Source organism: Nycticebus coucang, chromosome 18 (genome assembly GCF_027406575.1).
Source record: "Nycticebus coucang isolate mNycCou1 chromosome 18, mNycCou1.pri, whole genome shotgun sequence".
NCBI lineage: Eukaryota > Metazoa > Chordata > Mammalia > Primates > Lorisidae > Nycticebus > Nycticebus coucang.
The window spans coordinates 29861112-29884083 of NC_069797.1; the positions used below are offsets into that span (position 1 = coordinate 29861112).

Sequence of the window (22972 nt, forward strand, 5' to 3'; positions counted from 1 at the left end):
TATTCAATGCACTAGTGTCATCTTCTAATTTTTGTTTCCTTACTAAAAACTTGTCCATTTTAATTGAATGCTATATAATAAAAATAAAAATGCCAAGTCAGGCCAGGCACAGTGGCTCAGGCCTATAATCCTAGCACTCTGGGAAGCCGAGCTGGGTGGATTGCTTGAGCTCAGGACTTTGAGACCAGCCTAAGCAAGAATGAGACCCCGTCTCTAAAAAATAGACAGGTGACCTGGCATTCTTCCTTTCTTTGGGATGCCATGCCATTGTCTTGCTCCTTTTCTCTCCTCCCTCCTCTTCCCTCTCTCACTCTTTGTTCTCTGCTTTCTCCTCTCCTCTCTCCCGCTGACTCTCTTTCCTTTTTCTAATATAAAATAAACTTATACTTTTATATTGTAAAAAAAAATTGCCAGGCATTGTGGCAGGCACCTGTAGTCCCAGCTATTCAGGAGGCCAAGGCAAGAGGATCACTTGAGCCCAAGAATTTGAGGTTGCGGTGAGCTATGATGCCACAGCACTCTATCAAGAGGAACAAACTGAGACTCTTTTTTTTTTTTTTTTTTTTGTAGAGACAGAGTCTCACTTTGTCGCCCTTGGTAGAATGCCATGGCATCACAGCTCACAGCAACCTCCAACTCCTGGGCTTAGGCGATTCTCTCTTTTTTTTAAAATTAAATCATAGCTGTGTACATTGATATGATCATGGGGCATCATACACTAGCTTCACAGACTGTTTGACACACTTTTAGGTGATTCTCTTGCCTCAGCCTCCCGAGTAGCTGGGATTACAGGCACCTGCCACTCTCAGTATATGGGGCCGGCACCCTACCCACTGAGCCACAGGCACTGCCTGAGACTCTGTCTTAAAAAAAAAAAAAAAAAAACAAGGCAAAAATAATAAATGTAGCCGGGTGCGGTGGCTCACGCCTGTAATCCTAGCACTCTGGGAGGCCAAGGTGGTGGATTGCCTGAGTTCACAGGTTCGAGACCAGCCTGTGCTACAGCGAGACGTCATCTCTAAAAATAGCTGAGTATTGTGGCAGGCGTCTATAATCCCAGCTACTTGGGAGGCTGAAGCAGGAGAATCACTTAAGCCCAAGAGTTTAAGGTTGCTGTGAACTATGATGCCACAGCATGCTACCAAACAAAGTGAGAATCTGTCTAAAAAAAATGTAATAGAAATAAATAATTCATACTTCTTAAAAAGAAATGTAGGTATTAATTGAAAATAGTTGGAAATTTTTCAAAACTAGGATATGCAAGGTCATTGTGTCCAACTACTTCACTATTTCATATCTAGATAGAACTGTATGGCATGTTCACTACGAGTTATACCTCCTTATTGCTTCAGGCACAGTGAGGGATTGCAGAGCCTATGGCTTCATCCACTCTGGATGATTCTGACATACATCAGTGTTCATCCGTAAATCCTTGTAAAATCGCGCCATCTATGGACGTGTTGCAAAACCTTATTTTTCAAGGCTACACCCTACCTACTTCAGAAATAAGCCGGTATTTACTTACTATAACAATCAAAAGTTTATTAGAACAACGATATACTCATAAGATCAATTTAAAAGTTTAAATTGTGATATGTACGTTTACTGTTCTTTGAAATTCTTTTTTTCTTTTTTTTTTTGCTGGGGCTGGGTTTGAACCCACCGCCTCCAGCATATGAGACCGGCACCCTACTCCTTGAGCCACAGGTGCCACCCTGTTCTTTGAAATTCTTTTGAAAATAATTTAATGGGCTCAGCGCCTATTGCTCAAGTGGCTAGGGTGCCAGCCACATATACCAGAGCTGGTGGGTTCGAATCCATTGTGGGCCTGCCAAACAACAATGACAAATACAACCGAAAAATAGCCAGGTGTTGTGGCAGGTGTTTGTAGTCCCAGCTACTTGGGAGCCTGAAGCAATAGAATCACTTAAGCCCAAGAGTTTGAGGTTGCTGTGAGCTGTGATGCTACAGCACTCTACCCAGGGCAACAGCTTGAGATTCTGTCTCAGAGAAAAAAAAAAAGAAAAGAAAAGAATTTAATGATCTTTATAATTTTTTTTTTTGCAGTTTTTGGCCGGGCTGGGTTTGAACCTGCCACCTCCAGCATATGTGGCCGATGCCCTACTCCTTTGAGCCACAGGCGCCGCCCGATCTTTACAATTTTTTGAGCCACACCTAAGATCCTCTCACAGCATACCAGTGTGCCATAGAGTCACTGATCTATAAAGATATCAACTTTCTTCACTGCCAGGAGTGATGCTGGGAGTGTTTCATAAAGCCCGGCCCTGGGCCTGGTGCAGTGGCTCCCGCCTGTAATTCTAGCACTCTGGGAGGCTGAGGTGGGTGGATAGCTTGAGCTCACGAGTTCAAGCCAGCCTGACCAAAAAGCGAGACCTTTTCTCTGCTAAAAATAGAAAAACTGAGGCAAGAGGATCACTTGAGCCCAAGAGTTGGAGGTTGCTGTGAGCTATGACACCACAGCACTCTACCCAGGCGACACAGTGAGACTCTGCCTCAAAAAAAAAAAATTAAAAATAAAAAAGCCCTGCCCTGTAGGTTATTCGTTGCCCCCATTTTACGGATGATAAAATCAAAGTTCCAAAGGTTGAGTAACCGGCTAAACTCATCTCATGTGATGGATGGGGTTAGGTAAATGTCTCCGGGCAGTTTTGGCTCAGAGCTCACAATGATTCCTGCTGATTTCCCCTATTCCTGCTGCTGCTCTTGGCAACCAGGTGGCACTGAAAACTAAATCAGAATTATATTGCCTCTATATGAAGTTTTATAACCTGGTTTTAAAGCCAGAAGATAATTCTGGTTGGTTCAAATTGTTTATGAGAATAGAATCATACTGCCACTAACCAGAGAAGGCAGCATTGGGGTGACAGTTCTCACTGCCACTGGTTAACTCTAATGACAATGATCAACCCTTTTTCTTTTTTCTTTGAGACAGAGTCTCATTCTGTGCCCTGGGTAGAGTGCCCTGACAACATCATAGCTCACAGCAACCTCAAACTCTTGGGCTCAAGTGACCCTCTTTTCTCAGCCTCCTGAGCAGTCCCGAGTAGATGGGACTACAGGTGCCAGCCACAACACCTGACTTGTTTTTCTGTTTTTAGCAGGGGTCTTGCTCTTGCTCAGGCTGATCTTGAACTCTTGAGCTCAATCCACCTGGCTTGGTCTCCCAGGGTGCTAGGATTACAGGCATGAGCCACTCGTCCAGCCAACAATGATCAATCCTAAGTTTAGGAGAGGTTTGTTGCTTCCCTTGGAATGTCTTTCCTAATAATGTCTAATAGGCAAGGAATAGTACTCCTCCGGCCTTATGACACTCTGCATCCTCTAATTCTCTACTTACTCTGCTTAGACTTACTTAACCTTAGACATTAAGGTTAAACTAATTAATGCTAGACACTATGAACTTAATGGCTACAGTGATTATAATTTTGAAAATGGTATAAAAATGGAGAAGTTATATTTGGAATAACTTAGATGGAGATATTACTCTCAAGAAGTGGCAGCTGGGTGCCTGTTGCTCAGTGGTTAGGGCGCCGGCCACATACACCAGGATTGGCGGGTTTGAACCCAGCTGGAGTCTGCTAAACAACAATGACAACTACAATAACAACAACAAAAATAGCCTGGCATTGTGGCGGGCACCTGTAGTCCCAGCTACTTGGGAGGCTGAGACAAGAGAATCACTTAAGCCCAAGAGTTTGAGGTTGCTGTGAGCTGTGATGCCATAGCACTCTGTTGAGGGCGACAGAGACTCTGTCTCAAAAAAAAAAAAAAAAAAAAAGTCATAAGAAATTACACTAATGGCTCAGTGCCTATAGCTCAGCAGCTAGGGCGCCAGCCACATACTGGTAGCTTTGAACCCAGCCCGGGCCTGCTGAACAATGACAACTACAACAAAAAAAAGCCAGGTATTGTGGTGGGCACCTGTAGTCCCAGCTACTTGGGAGGCTGAGGTAAGAGAATTGCTTAAGCCCAAGAGTTGAGGTTGCTGTGAGGGTGACATACTGAGACTGTATGGAAAAAATAAAAAGAAATTATACTAAGGATAGTATACGTAATGTGACTAGTCTAAGGCTATGCAGGTCATTCAACTGCACACCAGCAAAGTGCCAGGGCGTTGTTGAACCTTTCGAGGTTTCTAGAGATGAAAATTCTTACTACCCTAGTCTTTGTATTTTGAAGAGGCTTATGGAGGAGCATACAGAAGAATCCAGGGGAGAGAATGGCACGGGCTCCTGAGGTTTGCACGAAGAGCCTAGTGTTAGCACCCTTCCCAGAGCCCCACAGGAAATGACTACTGGTCTTTCTCACAGGGAACTCAGTAAGTGCCTCTGAAGAATTAGTATGCTCAATTCCAGGTAGATTAAAATCCTAGATATAAAAAGAAAAACTTTAACATTTCTAAAAGAAAATACAGAGATTATTTTTATTGCTTATGGGTGGAGAAGAATGTTAAACATAGCAGAGACTGAAATATCTACTACCCCAAAATAAAAGACGTTTCTTAGAAGGCACAAGCAGGGCGGCGCCTGTGGCTCCGTGAGTAGGGTGCCGATCCCATATACCGAGGGTGGAGGGTTTGAACCTGGCCCTGGCCAAACTGCAACGAAAAAAATAGCCAGGCGTTTTCGGGCACCTATAGTCACAGCTACTCGGGAGGCTGAGGCAAGAGAATCGAATTGCTGGAGGTTGCTGTGAGCTGTGATGCCATAGCACTCTACTGAGGGTGACAAAGTAAGACTCTGTCTCTAAAAAAGAAAGAAGGCACAAGCAAAGTCAATGACAAGACACACATCAGGAGAGGATATGTGCAACATGGACAAAGGAAAAATATAAGGAACACATACAGATTCCTGTAGATCACTAAGACTGGCCACCTCAACAAGGACAGCAACAACAGGGCAAGGAATGTGCACACGCAGCTCACAGAAGACAAAAATTCAGATGCCCAAAAGGCATGTGAGATGATACTTAGCTGTAGGAGTAACTGTAAAATGCAAATTAAAACCACAAATGAATACCATTTCATACTCATCAGATAGTCAAAGATAAAAAGGTTGAAAATCATGGATATGGCACTGAAATTCACACTCACGGTGAGAGTGTGAATTAGGTGAAGCATATCAGGGAGAAATTCAGTAATATTTTCTGAATCGAAGAAGCATATAATCTGTTTCACAGCATTTATGCTTACATCCTTTAGAGAAATTCTTGCCTATGTGAAAAAAAGGTTCCCTGCATCCATCTACTGTTTGTAAGAACAAAACATTGGAAACAACTTTAACGTCCATCAACGGGAGAATGAATAAACAAATGGCGGCACATTCATGAATAGAATATGATACTGAAGTTGAAAAGAATGAATGCAAATGACCTAGACCAACATGGATAAATCTCAAAGAACATAAGTGGGGCAAAAAAAGCAAGTGGGGAAATGATATGTCTGATAGCGTTTATAAGAAGTTTAAAAGTAGGCAAAACAAAATCACATATCATTTGTGAATATGTACACATACAACACTTCAAAACCCATATGGGAATGATAAAAACCAGAAGAGAATAGAGTTTACCTTTGGGCAGAGAGGAAGCAGTGGGCAGGGGTCCACAGTGGTGGGGGTGGGGGGCGGCTTGGTAATAACTGTAATGATTTACTTTATATAAAAATGATCTAAAGCAAATGTGAGGAACATGTTACAAATTTTTTTTTATTGTTAAATCATAGCTGTGTACGTTAGTGCAATCCAGGGGTACAATGTGCTGGTTACATATACAATCTGAAATATTCCCATCAAACTGTTCAACGTAACCTTCGTGGCATTTTCTTAGTTATTGTATGTAGACATTTGTATTCTGCCTTTAGTAAGTTTCGCCTGTACCCATTCTAAGATGCACCATAGGTGTGGCCCCACCCATTGCCCTCCCTCCACCCTAACCTCCCCCTCCCTTGGCCCTTTCCTCATAGTCTTGTGCTATAGTTGGGTTATAGCCTTCATGTGAAAGCTATAATTTAGTTTCATAGTAGGGCTGAGTACATTGGATACCTTTTCTTCCATTCCTGAGATACTTTGCTAAGAAGAATATGTTCCAGCTCCATCCATGTAAACATGAAAGAGGTAAAGTCTCCATCTTTCTTTAAGGCTGCATAATATTCCATGGTGTACATGTACCACAATTTGCTAGTCCATTCGTGGGTCGATGGGCACTTGGGCTTCTTCCATGACTTAGCAATTATGAATTGGGCTGCAATAAACCTTCTGGTACAGATGTCTTTGTTATATTGTGATTTTTGGTCTTCTGGGTATAAACCTAGTAAAGGAATTACAGGATCGAATGGCAGGTCTATTTTTAGGTCTCTAAATATTCTCTAAACATCCTTACAGAAGGAATGTATTAGTGGGCATTCCCACCAGCAGTGTAGAAGTGTGCCTTTTTCTTTTTCTCCACATCCATGCCAACATCTCTGGTTTTGGGATTTTGTTATGTGGGTTACTCTTACTGGGGTTAGGTGATATCTCAAAGTAGTTTTGATTTGCATTTCTCTGATGATTAAGGATGATGAGCTTTTTTTCATGTGTTTGTAGATCGTGTGTCTGTCTTCTTTAGAGAAGTTCCTCTTCAAGTCCCTTGCCCACCCTGAGATGGGTCACATGTTCTTTTCTTGCTAATACATTTGAGTTCTCTGTGGATTCTGGTTATTAGACCTTTATCGGAGGTATAATCTGCAAATATTTTCTCCTATTCTGAGGGCTGTCTGCTTGCTTTACTTACTATGTTCTTGGCTGTGCAGAAGCTTTTTAGTTTGATCAGGTCCCAGTAGTGTATTTTTTATACTGCTTCAATTGCCTGGGGAGTCCTCCTCATAAAATATTCACCCAGGCCGATTCCTTCAAGAGTTTTCTCTGCACTTTCTTCAAGTATTTTTATAGTTTCATGTCTTAAGTTTAAATCTTTAATCCAGCGAGAGTCTATCTTAGTTAATGGTGAAAGGTGTGGGTCCAGTTTCAATCTTCTACAGGTTGCCAGCCAGTTCACCCAGCACCATTTGTTAAATAGGGAATCTTTTCCCCACTGAATGTTTTTAATTGGCTTGTCAAAGATCAAATAACGGTAAGTAGCTGGATTCATCTCTTGGTTTTCTGTTCTGTTCCAGACATCTACTTCTCTGTTTTTGTGCCAATACCATGCTGTTTTGATCACTACTGATTTATAGTACAGTCTCAGGTCTGGTAGCGTGATTCCTCCTGCTGTGTTATTATTGCTGAGTAATGTTTTGGCTATTTGAGGTTTTTTCTGATTCCATATAAAACGAAGTATTATTTTTTCAAGATCTTTGAAATATGACAATGGAGCTTTAATAGGAATTGCATTAAAATTATATATTGCTTTGGGTCGTATAGACATTTTAACAATGTTGATTCTTCCCAGCCATGAGCATGGTATGTTTTTTCATTTGTTAACATCTTCAGCTATTTCTTTTCTTAAAGTTTCATAGTTCTCTTTGTAGAGATCTTTCACGTCCTTTGTTAGGTATACTCTCAAATATTTCATCTTCTTTGGCACTACTGTGAAAGGAATAGAGTCCTTGACTGTTTTTTCGGCTTGGTTATTGTTGGTATATATAAAGGCTACAGATTTATGGGTGTTGATTTTGTAGCCTGAGACATTGCTATATTCCTTGATCCTTCTAAAAGTTTTATAGTAGAATCCCTAGTGTTTTCCAGATATACGATCATATCATCTGCGAAGAGTGAAAGTTTGATCTCTTCTGACCCTATGAGGATACCCTTGATCGCCTTTTCTTTCCTAATTGCAATGGCTAAAACTTCCATTACAATGTTAAAGAGCAATGGAGACAATGGGCAACCTTGCCTGGTTCCTGATCTAAGTGGAAATAATTTCAATTTAACTCCATTCAATACGATATTGGCTGTGGGTTTGCTGTAGATGGCCTCTATTAGTTTAAGAAATGTCCCTTCTATACCAATTTTCTTAAGTGTTCTGATCATGAACTGATGCTGGATATTATCAAAAGCTTTTTCTGCATCAACTGAAAGAATCATATGGTCTTTATTTTTTAGTTTGTTTACATGCTGAATTACATTTATAGATTTACATATATTGAACCAGCTTGAGATGCTGGGATAAATCCCACTTGGTCGTGGTGTATAATTTTTTTGATGTGTTGTTTGTTAGGATCTTATTGAGTATTTTAGCATCAATATTCATTAGTGATATTGGTCTATAATTTTCTTTTCTTGTTGGGTCTTTCCCTGGTTTGGGGATCAAGGTGATGTTTGCTTCATAGAATGTGTTGGGTAACATTCCTTCTTTTTCTATATTTTGGAAGAGGTTTAATAATATAGGTACTAGTTCTTTAAAGGTTTGGTAGAATTCTGACGTAAAGCCATCTGGTCCTGGGCTTTTCTTTTTAGGGGGATTTTGTATAGTTGATGCTATTTCAGAACTTGTTGAACTTGTTCAATCTTTCCACTTCATTCTGGCTAAGTCTTGGTAGGTGGCGTACTTCCAGGTATTGGTCGATTTCTTTCAGATTTTCATATTTGTGAGAGTAGAGTTTCTTGTAGTATTCACTAAGGATTTTTTGAATTTCTGAGGGGTCTGTTGTTATTTCATCGTTATCATTTCTGATTGATGAAATTAGAGATTTTACTCTTTTTTTCCTGGTTAGGTTGGCCAAAGGTTTATCTATTTTATTGATCTTTTCAAAAAACCAGCTTTTGGATTTATTGATCTGTTGTATAATTCTTTTGTTTTCTATTTCATTTAATTCTGGTCTGATTTTGGGGATTTCTTTTCTTCTGCTGGGTTTGGGGTTGGAGTGTTCTTCCTTCTCCAGTTGCTTGAGATGTCCCGTTAAGTTATTAACTTCCTCTCTTTCCGTTTTCTCGAGGAAGGCTTGCAGTGCTATAAATTTCCCTCTTAGGACTGCCTTTGTAGTATCCCAGAAGTTCTCGTAATTCGTGTCTTGATTGTTGTTTTGTTCCAAATATTTGGTGATTTGTTTCTTAATCTCATCTATAACCCATGTATCCTTCAGCATAAGGTTGTTTAGCTTCCATGTTTTTGTATGGGTATGCAGGTTCCTGTTGTTGTCGAGTTCAGCTTTTATTCCATGATGGTCTGAGAAGATGCAAGGAATCATTTCTATTTTTTAAAATTTGCTGAGGTTATATTTGTGGCCTAGGATGTGGTCGATTTTGGAGTATGTTCCGTGGGCTGATGAGAAGAATGTGTATTCAGTTTGGTTGGGATGAAATGTTCTGTAGATGACTGTCCAGATGTTGAATGGACAGTCATTTAAACTTAAATCTAAAATTTCTTTGCTTAGCTTCTTTTTGGAGGATCTATACAGCACTGCTAAAGGGGTGTTAAAATCTCCAACTACTATGGAACTGGAGGAAATCAAGTTGCTCATGTCTGTTAGAGTTTCTCTTTTTTTTTTTTTTTTACAGTATTTGGCCGGGGCTGGGTTTGAACCCGCCACCTCCGGCATACAGGGCCTGTGCCTTACCCCTTTGAGCCACAGGCGCAGCCCTGTTAGAGTTTCTCTTATAAATTGAGGTGCATTCTGGTTGGGTGAGTAAATGTTAATAATTGAAATCTCATCATATTGAGTATTACCTTTAACAAATATGAAGTGTCCATCGTTATCCTTCTTTATTTTGGTTGGATTAAAGCCTATTGCATCTGCGAATAGGATTGCAACACCTGCGTTTTTCTGCTTTCCATTTGCCTGGAGTATAGATGACCATCCCTTCACCTTGAGTCTATATTTGTCTTTTAATGTAAGATGCGATTCTTGTATGCAGCAGATATCTGGCTTGAGTTTTTGTATCCAGTCAGCCAACCTATGCCTCTTTAGAGGACAATTTAAACCATTCACATTAGTTGAGAATATTGATAAGCCTTTCGAAAGTCCGGTGGACATTTTTAATCCTTTGCGACTGTGGAAGTTGGAATTTGATCAAAATTTTCTGGGTGGGTTTACTTTTGTGGTGGAGGATTACACTGGTCTTTATGGAGGATAGGTCTGAGAATATCCTGGAGACCTGGCTTAGTCATGGCAAATTTCTTCAACATGTGAATGTCATTGAAGTATTTAATTTCTCTGTCATAAATGAAGCTTAGTTTAGCTGGGTACAGGATCCTGGGCTGAAAGTTATTTTGTTTTAGGAGATTAAAAGTCAATGACCATCCTCTTCTAGCTTAAAAGGTTTCAGCAGAGAGATCTGCAGTTATTCTAATATTCTTGCCCTCGTAGGTGATGGTTTTCTTTCGTCTGGCTGCTTTTAGAATTTTCTCCTTCATATTAACTTTAGTGAAATTGATTATGAAGTGTCTGGGGGATGTCTTATTTGGGTTGAGTTGTGCTAGAGTTCTGAAACTGTCTGCTATCTGAACTTCAGAATCTCTTGGCATGTCTGGAAAGTTCTCCTTCATAATCTCATGAAGAAGAGACTCGGAGCCTTGTGAAGTCACTTTGTTGCTTTCGGGGATCCCTATAAGACGAATATTAGTTTTCTTCGAATTATCCCAGAGCTCTCTGAGAGAGTGATCTGTTTTTGCCCTCCATTTCTCTTCCTCTTTGAGAGTTTGGGAGCATTCAAAGGCTTTGTCTTCAATGTCAGAAATCCTTTCTTCTGCTTGTTCCATTCTGTTACCGAGGGATTCTACTGTGTTTCTCAGATCTTTGAGGGCTGCAACTTCTTGTCTCAATGTGTCAAAATCTTTGGTCATTTGGTGTTTCAATTCGTTGAATTGTTGAGATATCTTTTTGGTTACTGCTTGGAATTCTAATTCAATCTTATTTGCTATCCAGATTCTGAATTCGATTTCTGACATCTCAGCTATTTGTTTGTGCATGGGATCTTGTGCTGTGTCTGCCCCATTGATCCTTGGGGGAATTGATCTACTCTGATTGTTCATACTGCCAGAGTTTTTCTGTTGATTTCGCTTCATGATTGTTTTTCACCGTTGCCTCTGGCCATCCTCAGAGTTGGGGAGGTGTTTCTCCAAGATTAGACCCCAGTGGGATCACTCTATTGTTTGTAGGGAGTGCCCTGTGTAGTTCCTCTGGGGCTGCTCCAGCTAGGGAGTTCTGGTTGTGGAAGTAGCTCTGGAGTGAGACACACCCGGATCCAGCAACAGGGCAGGAGGTGGTACACACAGTTCTGGGAGTGCCTGGTGCCCAGTGACTTTGGCACTTTGGCCCAAGGCTCCAGCAGTCACTGGTCAGGAGAAGGGCTCTGCGCAGAGGCAGGGAGGGCTCTGGAGGGCACACGGCTACAGAGTCCCTGGCCAGACAAGCGGGCCGGTGTGGAGGCAAGGAGGATACAGGAGGGAGGATGCAGGGTTGTGCGGCTTCCGCAGTTCCTGGTCAGGGCATGCAGAGGCCTGGTGGGCACAGGTCGCGAGTACAGGGTCGCGGCGCAGCTCTTATGGAGGTCCAGGTCATGCCAAGCCCAGGAGTTTGAGGTTGCTATGAGCTGTGACGCCACGGCACTCTACCCAGGGCAACAGCCCGAGGCTCCAGTGTGCCAAAACCGGTCTCACTCTGCCCCTGAGGGTTAAGGCTAAGGCAGCTCAGTCCCCGCCTTTAAGATGCTCAGTCATTAGGTTACTAGCTCCCGCTGATCCTTGCTCTGCGACCCTGAGGGTGGAGCTTGCTGGGGCAGTTCTCTCACAATGACTCCCTGCGGCCCACAGCCAAACACTATTAGCTCCATCTGGCTCAGTGGCTCAGTTTGGGGCCCTAGACAATGCCCAGTGTTCTCCGCACTCCTGCTGAAAGCTCTCCCCAAGGCAGTTCAACTGAGTGCCAAGTCCAAAAACAGTTCACAGGTAAGGCCTTTCCAGTTTGCAGTCTCACTGCTGCTTGTACTTACGGCTGCCAGTGGGATTAGGTTGATCGAACACTCGCCACATGTTACAAATTTTACTGAACTGAGTGGGGAGCTGGTGTTCTTTACATTATTTTCTATGCTTTTTAGTATTTTGGAAAACTTTAAAAAAGTTTTTTAAAAAAAGTTTTAAACTTTTTTAAAGTATGCTGTCTGAGGACTAATAAGGGACTTTTGTCTTCTGTGCAGCAAATTTTGAGAGCCTTTTCAAAACCAAAGCCATGTCTTAGCTGGGGAAAAAAAAATCAATGAATATGTTTAAAAACATATGGGATATCTCCTACTTTTTCTATATTTTCTACTTCCCAGAGATATATTATATGCATAAATAATTATATAGTCTTAAGTGACAGGAAGAGTTTTGAACAAACAGACATAATTCTTTTTTGTCCCCCATATCTAGGGTGATATGACACTTTCATTCCCTGGCCAGTCACAATAAAATTCTGTCTTTACCAGAAAGCTGGTCTCAGGTTTTACATAAATCAATGCAGACAGAAAAGGCGGGAAATAGTTTGACAGATTCAACAGCTGCCTGTAGTAAATGAAGATAAAAGGTACCATGTATTATAAAAATCTGCTAGTTTTCATCTTTGAAAAACGCTAAAGGTTAATCTCCTTAGGCATGAAGCACTGGGCAAGAGTGGTCACTGCCAAATTGGTGTGCACCTCAGAAATAATTTTTAGGGTAGTGTGGGCTGGCTGATGTTGTTGATAGGCTATTGTTCTGTGAGGGTGGCCAGTCTGCTAAGCCTATAGAAGTTCATCATCCAGCAATAGAAACCACTCAGGGAGAATGAGAACATTTCTTTCTTTTCTTTTTTTTTGTAGAGACAGAGTCTCGCTTTATTGCCCTCAGTAGAGTGCTGTGGCATCACAGCTCACAGCAACCTCCAACTCCTGGCCTTAGGCGATTCTCTTGCCTCAGACTCCTGAGCAGCTGGGACTACAGGTGCCCACCACAACGCCCGGCTATTTCTTTGTTCCAGTTTGGCCAGGGCTGGGCTCGAACCCGCCACCTTTGGTATATGGGGCCGGTGCCCTATGCACTGAGCCACAGGTGCCGCTCACATTTTTTTTTTTTTTGAGACAGTCTCACTCTGTTGCCCCCAGCTAGTATACCATGACCTCAGCCTGGCTCAAAGCAACCTCAAACTCCTGGGCTCAAGCAATCCTCCTGCCTCAGCCTCCTAAGTAGCTGGTTCCCACACACCTGCCTACTTTTCTATTTTTAGTAGAGATAGAGTCTTGCTCTTGCTCAGACTGGTCTCAAACTCCTGATCTCAAGTGATTTTTCTGCCTTGGCCCCCAGAGTGTTAAGACTACACGTGTGAGCCACCGTGCCCAGCTGTTAGGGAGAATTTTTCCTTCTTAAAAAGAGTCTCCTACAATTCTTGGTGGGCACCAAGGCTATCAATAGTGATGAAAACCTTGGTGGGGGTGGGCCACTACTATTTTTTAAAAATCTTGTTATCATAGAGAGTTTGAAACAGAATGTTTCGAACCCAGCCCTGGCCAAGGAAACAGAATGTGAAGGAAACAGAATGGTACAGTGAGCCCTCAGGTGCTCACTTCCCAGTTTCAACAACCAAAAATATCTCCACATTCTCAGCTGTGCCTCTATCCCAGTGGACTCAATGAGCGGTGATTTTTGTTTCTCACTCCTACACCTTGGAACATCTGGTAATGTCTAGAGACACGAGAGGATGTCACTAGCATCTGGTGGCCTGAAGTAACGGATGCTGTTTAATACGTCCCACGGGGGAAGATTCTCTGGCCCAAAATGTCAATAGTTCAAGGATGAAGAATCGTGCTGTATTTCACTTCCTAATTCTCATACAACTTTTTAAAGGTAAAATTTATATATGTTGAAATGTATAGTTCTTAATTGTGTTATTTTGACAAATGGATAGACCCATATAATCCATATCTTCTCATAACCATTCATATAGATCTTTATCAGATTCAACAATTTTCTGCTTTGTTGCAAAAAATTATTATTAATTTTTTTTTTTTTTTTTTTGAGACAGAGTCTCACTCTGTTGCCCTGGGTAGTACAGTGGCATCATAGCTCACAGTAACCTCAAACTCTTGGGCTTGAGCAATGGCGCCTGCCACAACACCTAGCTAGTTTTTCTGTTTTTGGTAAAGATGGGGTCTCACTCTTACTCAGGCTGGTCTCTAACTGGGGCACTCAAGCAATCTACATGCTTTGGCCTCACAGAGTGCTAGAATTACAGGCATGAGCCACCGTGTTTGGCTATTATTATTATTACTATTATTTATTATTAGTAGTATTTTTTTTGGCAGAGATAGAGTTTTACTTTATTGTCCTCGGTAGAGTGCTGTGGTGTCACCCAGCTCACAGCAACCTCCAACTCCTGGGCTTAGGCGATTCTCCTGCCTCAGCCTCCCAAGTAGCTGAGATACAGGCGCCCGCCACAACACCTGGCTATTTTTTTGTTGCAGTTTGGCTGGGGCTGGGTTCGAACCCGCCACCCTCGGTATATGGAACCAGCGCCCTACCTACTGAGCCACAGGTGCCGCCCTATTATTTTTTTTTGAGACAGAGTCTCACTGTGTTGCTAGAGTACTGAGGTAGTATGCTGTGGCACCATAGCTTACAGTAACCTCAAAACTCCTGGGCTCAAGTGATCTACTTGTTTCAGCCACCTAAGTAGCTGTGACTATAGGCACATGCCACAATGCCTTGCTAGCTTCTCTATTTTTAATAGAGGCAGGGTCTCACTCCTGTTTAGTCTGAAATTCTTAGTTTTTAGTTTTTTGAGACAGAGTCTCACTATGTCACCCTTGGTAGAGTGCTGTGGTGTCATAGCTCACAGCAACCTCTAACTCTTGGGCTTAAGTGATTCTCTTGCCTCAGTCTCTCGAGTAGCTGGGAATACAGGTGCCCGCCACAACACACGGCTATTTTTTTGTTGCAGTTGTCATTGTTGTTTGGCAGGCCCAGGCTGGGTTCGAACCGGTCAGCCCTGGTGTATGTGGCTGGAACCCTAACTGCTGAGCTATGGGTGCAGAGTCTTGAATTGAGTTTAGAAGTCAATAGAGTCGGGTGGTGCCTGTGGCTCAGTGAGTAGGGCACTGGCCCCATATACCGAGGGTGGTGGGTTCAAACCTGGCCTCGGTCAAACTGCAACAAAAAAATAGCCAGGGGCGGTACCTGTGGCTCAAAGGGGTAGGGCGCAGGCCCCATATACCAGAGGTGGTGGGTTCAAACCCAGCCCTGGCCAAAAACTGCAAGAAAAAAAAAATAGCCGGGCGTTGTGGTGGGTGCCTGTAGTCTCAGCTATTCAGGAGGCTGAGGCAAGAGAATTGCCTAAGCCCAAGAGCTGGAGGTTGCTGTGAGCTGTGACACCACAGCACTCTACCGAGGGCGACAAAATGAGACTCTGTCTCTTAAAAAAAAAAAAAGTTTCTGGCACACAACACATGGATGAACCTTGAAGACGTTATGCTCAGTGAAATAAGTCAAATACAACAGACAAACACTGTATAATTCTACCTATAGAGTAGTCAAATTCACAGAGACAGAACTATGTAGGACATAGTTGCTAGGGTCTGGGGAGGGGGAATGTGGAGTTATTGTTTAATGGTTATAGAGCTTCAGGTGGGAAAGATGAAAATGGTCTAGAGGCCAGGTGCGGTGACTCATGCCTGTAATCCTAGTACTCTGGGAGACTGAGGTAGGAGGATCACTTGAGGTCAGGAGTTTGAGACCAGGCTGAGCAAGAGTGAGACCCCATCTGTACTAAAAATAGAAAAAATTATCTGGGTATGGTAGCCGGTGGGTGCCTGTAGTGCTACTTGGGAGGCTGATACAGGAGGATCACTTGAGCCCAGGAGTTGGAGGTTGCAGTGAGCTAGGTTGACATCACTGCACTCTAGTGTGGGTGACAGGGCAAGACCCTGTCTTGAAAAGAAAAAAAAAAAAAACCGTCTTGGAAGTGATGGCGCTGATGGTTGCGCACCAAGTGCAAGTACTTACTGCCACTGAACTGTACACTTAAACATGGCTAAAACAATAAATTTTACATTTTGTATATTTTACCACAATCTAAAAGAGTCAATATAGTATATAAAAATAACAGAAAGAGAAAGACAGTAACTTCATAGACATGCAATATATTGCTCAAAGTACTTTAGACTTCATAATGTAATTGCTCTGGAAGGGGCTTTGAGAACGTCTGGTTCAGTGCTCTCTGTTAAACATGAGGAAATGGAGCCCAGAACAGGGAAGCAACTGTTTGTGACCACAGAGACCATTAACAACAGCGTGGGCACTGGACCCCAAGTCTCCTCCTTTTTCCTATCCCGCACCGTGCTGCTTTCTCTACGGGAAGTTTGGGCAAATGGATTCCATTTCTACTGTGCGCTCATTCATAAGACGACTGCAGCTACAAGACTAATTAATGACCCTGCAAATCCCACAGGAATCTCTGAAAATTACAAACCAGCGAGAAGCATTACAAATACGAGTATGGCTCAGTTCCATGTGCCCTTGCAATTGCTCAAGAGAACTCTGGGACCCAAAGATAAATAACTCACTTTACATAGCAATCAGGAACAGAAGAAAGAGCAGGAAAATGTCTCCCTTTCCCTTTTCAGAGTAAGTATTAAAGTACAACCTAAATTTAGAATCTAGCACCTTTGTGGCAAAGCAGACACAGCTGAGATTAGGCTAAATTTTAGCTTTAAATTTCACAGCTTTTGTTATAGCTTGGATTACAGCCACTCCATGACTTGGGGCGAAATCTGTTCCAGTCTCTGAACATCTTGTCAACTTCTTAATTCCTATGGTTCTGCTGCCTGAGTGAATGTGCCCACAGCTACGTGACTGCTTGGGTTTCAAGGCCTATATACTTAGGGCAAGCGTGGACCCAGCCAAACCTGAATTTCATGTAAGACTCCTTCAAGGACCACACTGCCTTGAGGTTTCCACCGTACCCACGCCTCCTCTAGTCTAGACCGGCAGCAATCCACACCCCCAGCTTGTATTCGCCTGGGGTCGATCAAGTAAAAGTCCAGTCCCAGCAGATGGTTTTCTCGTCCACATCACGGTGGAAGTAAACACTGGTCAAGCTGGTATTTCTATGAAGATATTGGCTTTGGATCTGAGCTGATTAGTCTAATATTCTTCAAAAGAAGAAAAAATCTTAGGAAAATAGATACGACATTAGATTTATGTGACAAATGAAAATGTCATGGTTACTAGACACTAAATCAGTTAGCAAGGCCTGGGAAAAGCTGCCGAGTCATGAAAACATGTTCCCAATGAGTCAACTTTGTGTCCCAGTGGCTTCATCCAGTCTGCAGCCAGAAAAATAGTAAGAACTCTGAAGCTTCTCCCAGATACATAGATCTTTTTTTTTTTTTTTTTTTTTTGAGACAGAGTCTCACTCTGTTGCCCCAGGCTAGAGTGCTGTAACATCAGCCCAGCTCACAGCAACCTCAAACTCCTGGGTTCAAGTGATCATCTTGCCTCAGCCTCCTGAGTAGCTGGGACTACAGGCACCTGCCACAATGCCAGGCTAATATTTTTTATAATTTTAGTAGAGATGGGGTCTTGCTTTTGCTCAGGCTGGTCTCAAACTCCTGAGCTCAAGGGATCTTCCTACCACAGCCTCCCACAGTGCCAGGATTACAGGCATGAGCCACCATGCGTGACCCATAGAGCTTAATCATTCTACACCCACTCTGATTACACATAACAATGAGGTGGACAGAATTAATTCTGAGGGAACATGTGCTAATGAAACAAGTCAGAATATTACTCTATTTCTAATGGAGGGAATTAATTCTGTGCTCATGACATGCAAGGGTCAAGAATTTGAAAACACTGAAATGTTATAGTCAGGCACCATCAGAGTTTGAATCCACATAACTGCGCAGGAAGTTCTGAGAACACTTTTGACTCTAGCCAGCCAGCTAGCAGTAAGCCCTGAGAAGATGTCACTGTGCAGCCTGCGTATAGAGGAGATATTAGAGAAGATGGGAATGAAAACAGAAGCAAAGCCTTGCCCTGGTCTTAAAAAGCTTAAACTTAGGAAGAGTTGGCATTTCCTGAGGGCTTACATGAGCCAGACTTGTGCCAACCACTTCATGTGCATTATCTTGTTCAATCCTCTGTAAAGTAGGACTATGATTATCCCCTTCTCAAAGGTGAGGAAGTGCTGGGAACTTAAGCAACTTGTGTAAGTCCAAAACAGTTGCCAGGCTGCAGAGATAAAACTCAGCTCTGTGATTCCAGAGCCTGTGACCTTAATGCTTGGACCACAGTGCCCTTTCACAACTTAGGAAGGCTGCTCTCTTACCAGAGGAGGATGAAACACTGCACTTCCCAGATTCAAGAGATCTCGCTATGCACGGGTACTATACAGCTGACCCTGGGTATCTACGGATTCCACAGCCATGGATTCAGCCAACCGCAGATAAAAATATTTGGGAAAAAATTGTGTCTCTACTGAACATATACAGACACTTTTCCATCACGATTCCCTAGACAACATAGTTTAACAACTATTTACATAACATCTGTATTGTATCAGGTGTTATAAGTAACCTAGAAATGATTTAAAGTCCGCGAGAGGCTGTGTGTAGGTTATATGCAAATACTTTGCCATTTTATTACCTATCAGGGACTTGGGCATCTGCAGATTTTATTACTTGACAGGGTCCTACAACGAATCTCCCACACATATCAGGGGATGACCACATATTCTGCTCTGACTCTTCATGAGGGATCCACAATGTGCTATGGCATGTGCCAACTTGCCATCTGACCGGGACATGACTCAGGCGAGCCAGTGGAGCAAGGGGCCAGTGTGGTGACAGGGCTCTGAGCTGGGCGATAGCTGAACCTCTATCAAGTCAACTCTTTTGTTGGAAGAGTGAGATTTGTGGAAATGTCTTGAATTATATAACCTTTTTCCTTAAAAATGCAGTTTGAGTTCTTTCAAATATAAAAAGTAACTGAAACATGTTTTCTAGGCACTGACAGATTGAAGTCTAGAGAGGATTATTTTAACAAATACATGAGAATCATCTTTGATTGGCATATGAATTGTTTGCATTGAAGTGGGTATTCTGAAAGAATTAGGAATGGAATATTATTGTTGGCTTCTGTTTCAAGTAGCTGAAACTGCTCTCTAAACTCAAACTGCTCAAATTTCAGATAGTCCAAACAGGTAGTGGCTGAAAAGAGATGACTTTGCTTCACTGATAAGTTGCCACAAACTATGAGGAGGTATCCCAAAGCACAGAGTGGGACTAATCAAGAAGGCTCCATGGGTGAGATGAACAGAGCTTCTCAATACCCAGCAGATAAGCCTTTCCTTGCTTGCTGCCCTAAAATGGTCTCTGCATCAGCCATTATGGGACCCAAAATAGTAAGAGCCTTTGTGTTCCCTCCATCTGGAACATTTTCTCCTAGTCCTCTCAAGCTCAGCTCCAAGAGAAGCCTTTTGTGACTGTGTAATATCAGGCCATTACTCCCGCGTGCTTTCCAACCTTCAGCATCCTTATCTAAAGTTGAAATTATCTTCTAATTGATTTGTTAACTTGTGTAATATCTGTCTCTTCCAACTGGAATGTGAGTGTCAGGAAGGGGAGACTTACTCTGTCATGTTCACTGGGCAAACCTTGCGCCCACAACGAAGCATGGTAGTTAGCAGGTGCTCAAACAGAATTTTGAAAAATAAATGGATTAATGGAAGAAGAAAGTTGCCAGGCTAGCAATACTATCCAGAACAGCTCTGTACTTGAAGGATGTGTTTGATCCTTGACAAAACTGCAAGGTAAGGGCTCTATATGAGTTCGTCTCACCTGTTCTGCTCCCACCATGCTAATTGGCTTGCACTTGAAGAGGTGGGTGATGAATTTAGGAATGAAGGAGCTGTGGACGAAAAAGAAGTGACAAGTTAGGCTCACTCTCTCTTCTCTAAAGAAAGGCAGAAACTTTTCTTTGAAGTTTCACTTACTTCTGTAAGAAAACTGACAATCAAGATAGACACCATTGTTGCCCACCAGTGTCCATTGCTTTCTTTTTCCTTCTAACCCAAGCACTAATGTGTTAGGTATATAAGCCTTGATAGGCCAAGAAAATAGTCAATCCTAGCCAACCTCAACTTCAGAGATGATTTCTAGCTACTGTTAGCCAGTCAGAGCATGGCATTCCCTTGCTGACTGTTTTTGGTCCTAGGAAAGGGACATTATCTAAGCTGGCCCAATCAGACTACAGGGGAGGACTTTCTTTTTTTTGAAACAGAGTCTGCCCTTAGAACAGTGCTGTGGCATCACAGCTCACAGCAATCTCAAACTCTTGGGCTTACGTGATTCCGTTGCCTCAGCCTCCCAAGTAGTTGGGACTACAGGCACCCACCACAATGCCTGGCTATTTTTTGTTGCAGTTGTTTAGCTGGCCCGTGCCGGGTTCAAACCCGCCACCTTATGTATGTGGCTGGCACCGTAACTTCTGTGCTAAGGGTGCCAAGCCAGAGGGGAGGACTTTCACTGAGACCCGGGCAAGACTCTCCCTTCTTCCCTTAGGGCAGCAGTTCTCAACCTGTGGGTCGTGACCCCTTTGTAACAATGAAAATACATCATGGCATTAGGAAGGTTGAGAACCACTGCCTTAGGGTATTGTTGCATTTGGATATTAAAACTAGCGCTGCCAGATCGCCACCATTCTGAGGATAAAGTCAGGCCCAAGTATAGCACAATAAAGAATCTGGGTCTTTCTTTTTTTTTTTGAAGAGAGAGTTTCACTGTCATGCAGAGTAGGGTGCTATGGTGTCATAGCTTACAGCAACCCCAACTCTTGGGGTCAAGCAATCTTCTTGTCTCAGCCTCCTGAGTAGCTGGGACTATAGGCACCCAACCCAACGCCCAACTAATTTTCCTATTTTTAGTAGAGATGAGTGTTGCTCTTGCTCGGGCTGGTCTTGAACTCCTGAGCTCAAGCCATTACTCATCTCATCTAAGTGCTAGGATTATAGGCGGGAGCCACCTCACCCAGCTAAGAACATGTTTCAATGACATTGCTGAACCATCAAATCAACCACTCTCAGATCTGTTTTACCTCTGGATTTCCAGTTAGATGAAACAAAAAACTCACATGCCATTTAAGTCTGGGCTTCTATTACTAGTAGATGAAAACATGTGAACATATATAAAAACAGAATATGCAGGAGGTAGTTACCAGGTCTTAAAACAGGCCCCAAACAGGAAATAACTGCTAAGGAAGTAATTGTCAGATCAATAAACAAAATACATGATCCTCTAAAAATGTACTGGGGTCTTAAGGATAACCTAGACCACGTGAGCTGTGATGTTGGTCTAGGGGAAACAAAGAGTGAAATTAGAATAGATCAGGAGGGTTTTTTTTTTTTTTTCCCTTTGGAGACAGAGGCTCGCTCTGTCACCCTGGGTAGAGTGCCGTGCTGTCACAGCTCACAGCAACCTCAAACTCTTGGGTTCATGTGATCCTCTTGCCTCAGCCTCCCGAGTAGCTGGGACTACAGGTGCCTGCCACAAGGCCTAGCTAGTTTTTTTTTTTTTTTTTGCAGTTTTTGGCGGGGTCAGGTTTGAACCCACCACCTCTGGTATATGGGGCCTGCACCCTACTCCTTTGAGCCACAGGTGCTGCCCCCTAGCTAGTTTTTTTATTTTGCTCTTGCTAAGGCTGGTCTAGAGCTCCTGAGATCAAGCAATCCACCTGCCTTGGCCTTCCAGAGTTCTAGGATTACAGGTGTGAGCCACTGCACCTGGCCTGAGGACGGTTGTAGAGGCCTATGTCAAGAGAGCTGGGTTGTACTGGTGTAGAACAGAAGATGTAGAAACTAGGAATGCCTACAATCAAGGCAATAAAGGCCCATGACCAAGGAGAGAGGATGAAAATAAAGCAGGACTTACAGGTTTAGGTTAAGGCTGCCAAACACCTCTGCCCTCACTCTTCAAATGTTGCTCCAAGGCCTATAACTTCCATCTTCTTCAATTTCTCAGTGTCTTCTCCTGTGCACGTGCACCCACTCTAATCTCAAATGATTCACTGGATTATCTTAATGGAAATCCCAGCACATCCAAGCTTAGCCCTACCTGGAATGCAGGACTGGGTCTCATCTACCTAATCACCCAAGAAAGAAACCAAGAGCTACCCAAGGCTGCTTCCTTACTTTCAACCATCAAATCTAATCAGTCACCAACTCTTTTCCTGAATCCCCATATCCACCCTGCCTGGCTGTCCCCACGGCTACTGCCCTTCTCAATTCTCACATGAACTCTTCCGAGTGTTTCCTAACTGGTCTCCTTACCTTCAGCCTCATCTCTTCTAACCCATCTGTTGCCAAAGGCGTTTATTTCTTTTTTCTTATTATTTTTATTATTATTATTAAATCATAGCTGTGTACATTAATGCGATCATGGGGCACCATACACCGGTTTTATAAAAGGCATTTATTTCAAATGTGAATACAATCAAGTCCCTCCCTGGACTAAAATTCTCACAATGGCTGCAGACAGCCAAAATGGGGCTTAATGGCTTCCTTGAGTCTTGATTTTCTGTCCTCAGCCTCATCATGCCAAGCCCTGGCTTGCTGGCTCCAACCTGCTGGGCTGCCTGTGGATCCCACAATGCTGCCAGTTACTTAATGTCTCTGTGCCTCTCCTGACCCTGCTCCCTCTGCCTGGAATGCCTTTTCCTAGGGCCCGCTGGTCAGTACACACACATCTCACAGACCTTGTGCAAGGACGTCTCTTCCAGGACGCCTTTCCTCAGCCATCTCCACCACGCTCTATAGAGAGTCCAAAGGCCTCTCCTTTATCAAACTTAATTACATATGTGTCTATTTCTCTTCACTTGACTATTAACGCAAGTGAACGCAGGGCCATGTCTGTTAAACCACTTAACTCTCATGTGTGGGACACAGGAGGTGCTCAAGTAAATGCATGTTGAATAAATAATAAATGTTTAAATAATAGCAGCAGCTATCACTTTTTGAATGTCAGCTCAGTACCAG

At 42.9% G+C, this 22972-nt stretch overlaps 1 protein-coding gene across 7 annotated transcripts in view; it reads right to left on the reverse strand.

Moving 5' to 3' along the window:
• VPS53 (VPS53 subunit of GARP complex) overlaps positions 1–22972 on the reverse strand; it is a 204325-nt gene that overhangs the window by 10131 nt on the left and 171222 nt on the right. For all 7 annotated transcript variants that reach the window (XM_053568540.1, XM_053568542.1, XM_053568545.1 and 4 more), the window contains one exon: positions 19782–19851. In XM_053568540.1, the coding sequence (XP_053424515.1) occupies positions 19782–19851 (70 nt within the window). The remainder of the gene's footprint in view (positions 1–19781; positions 19852–22972) is intronic.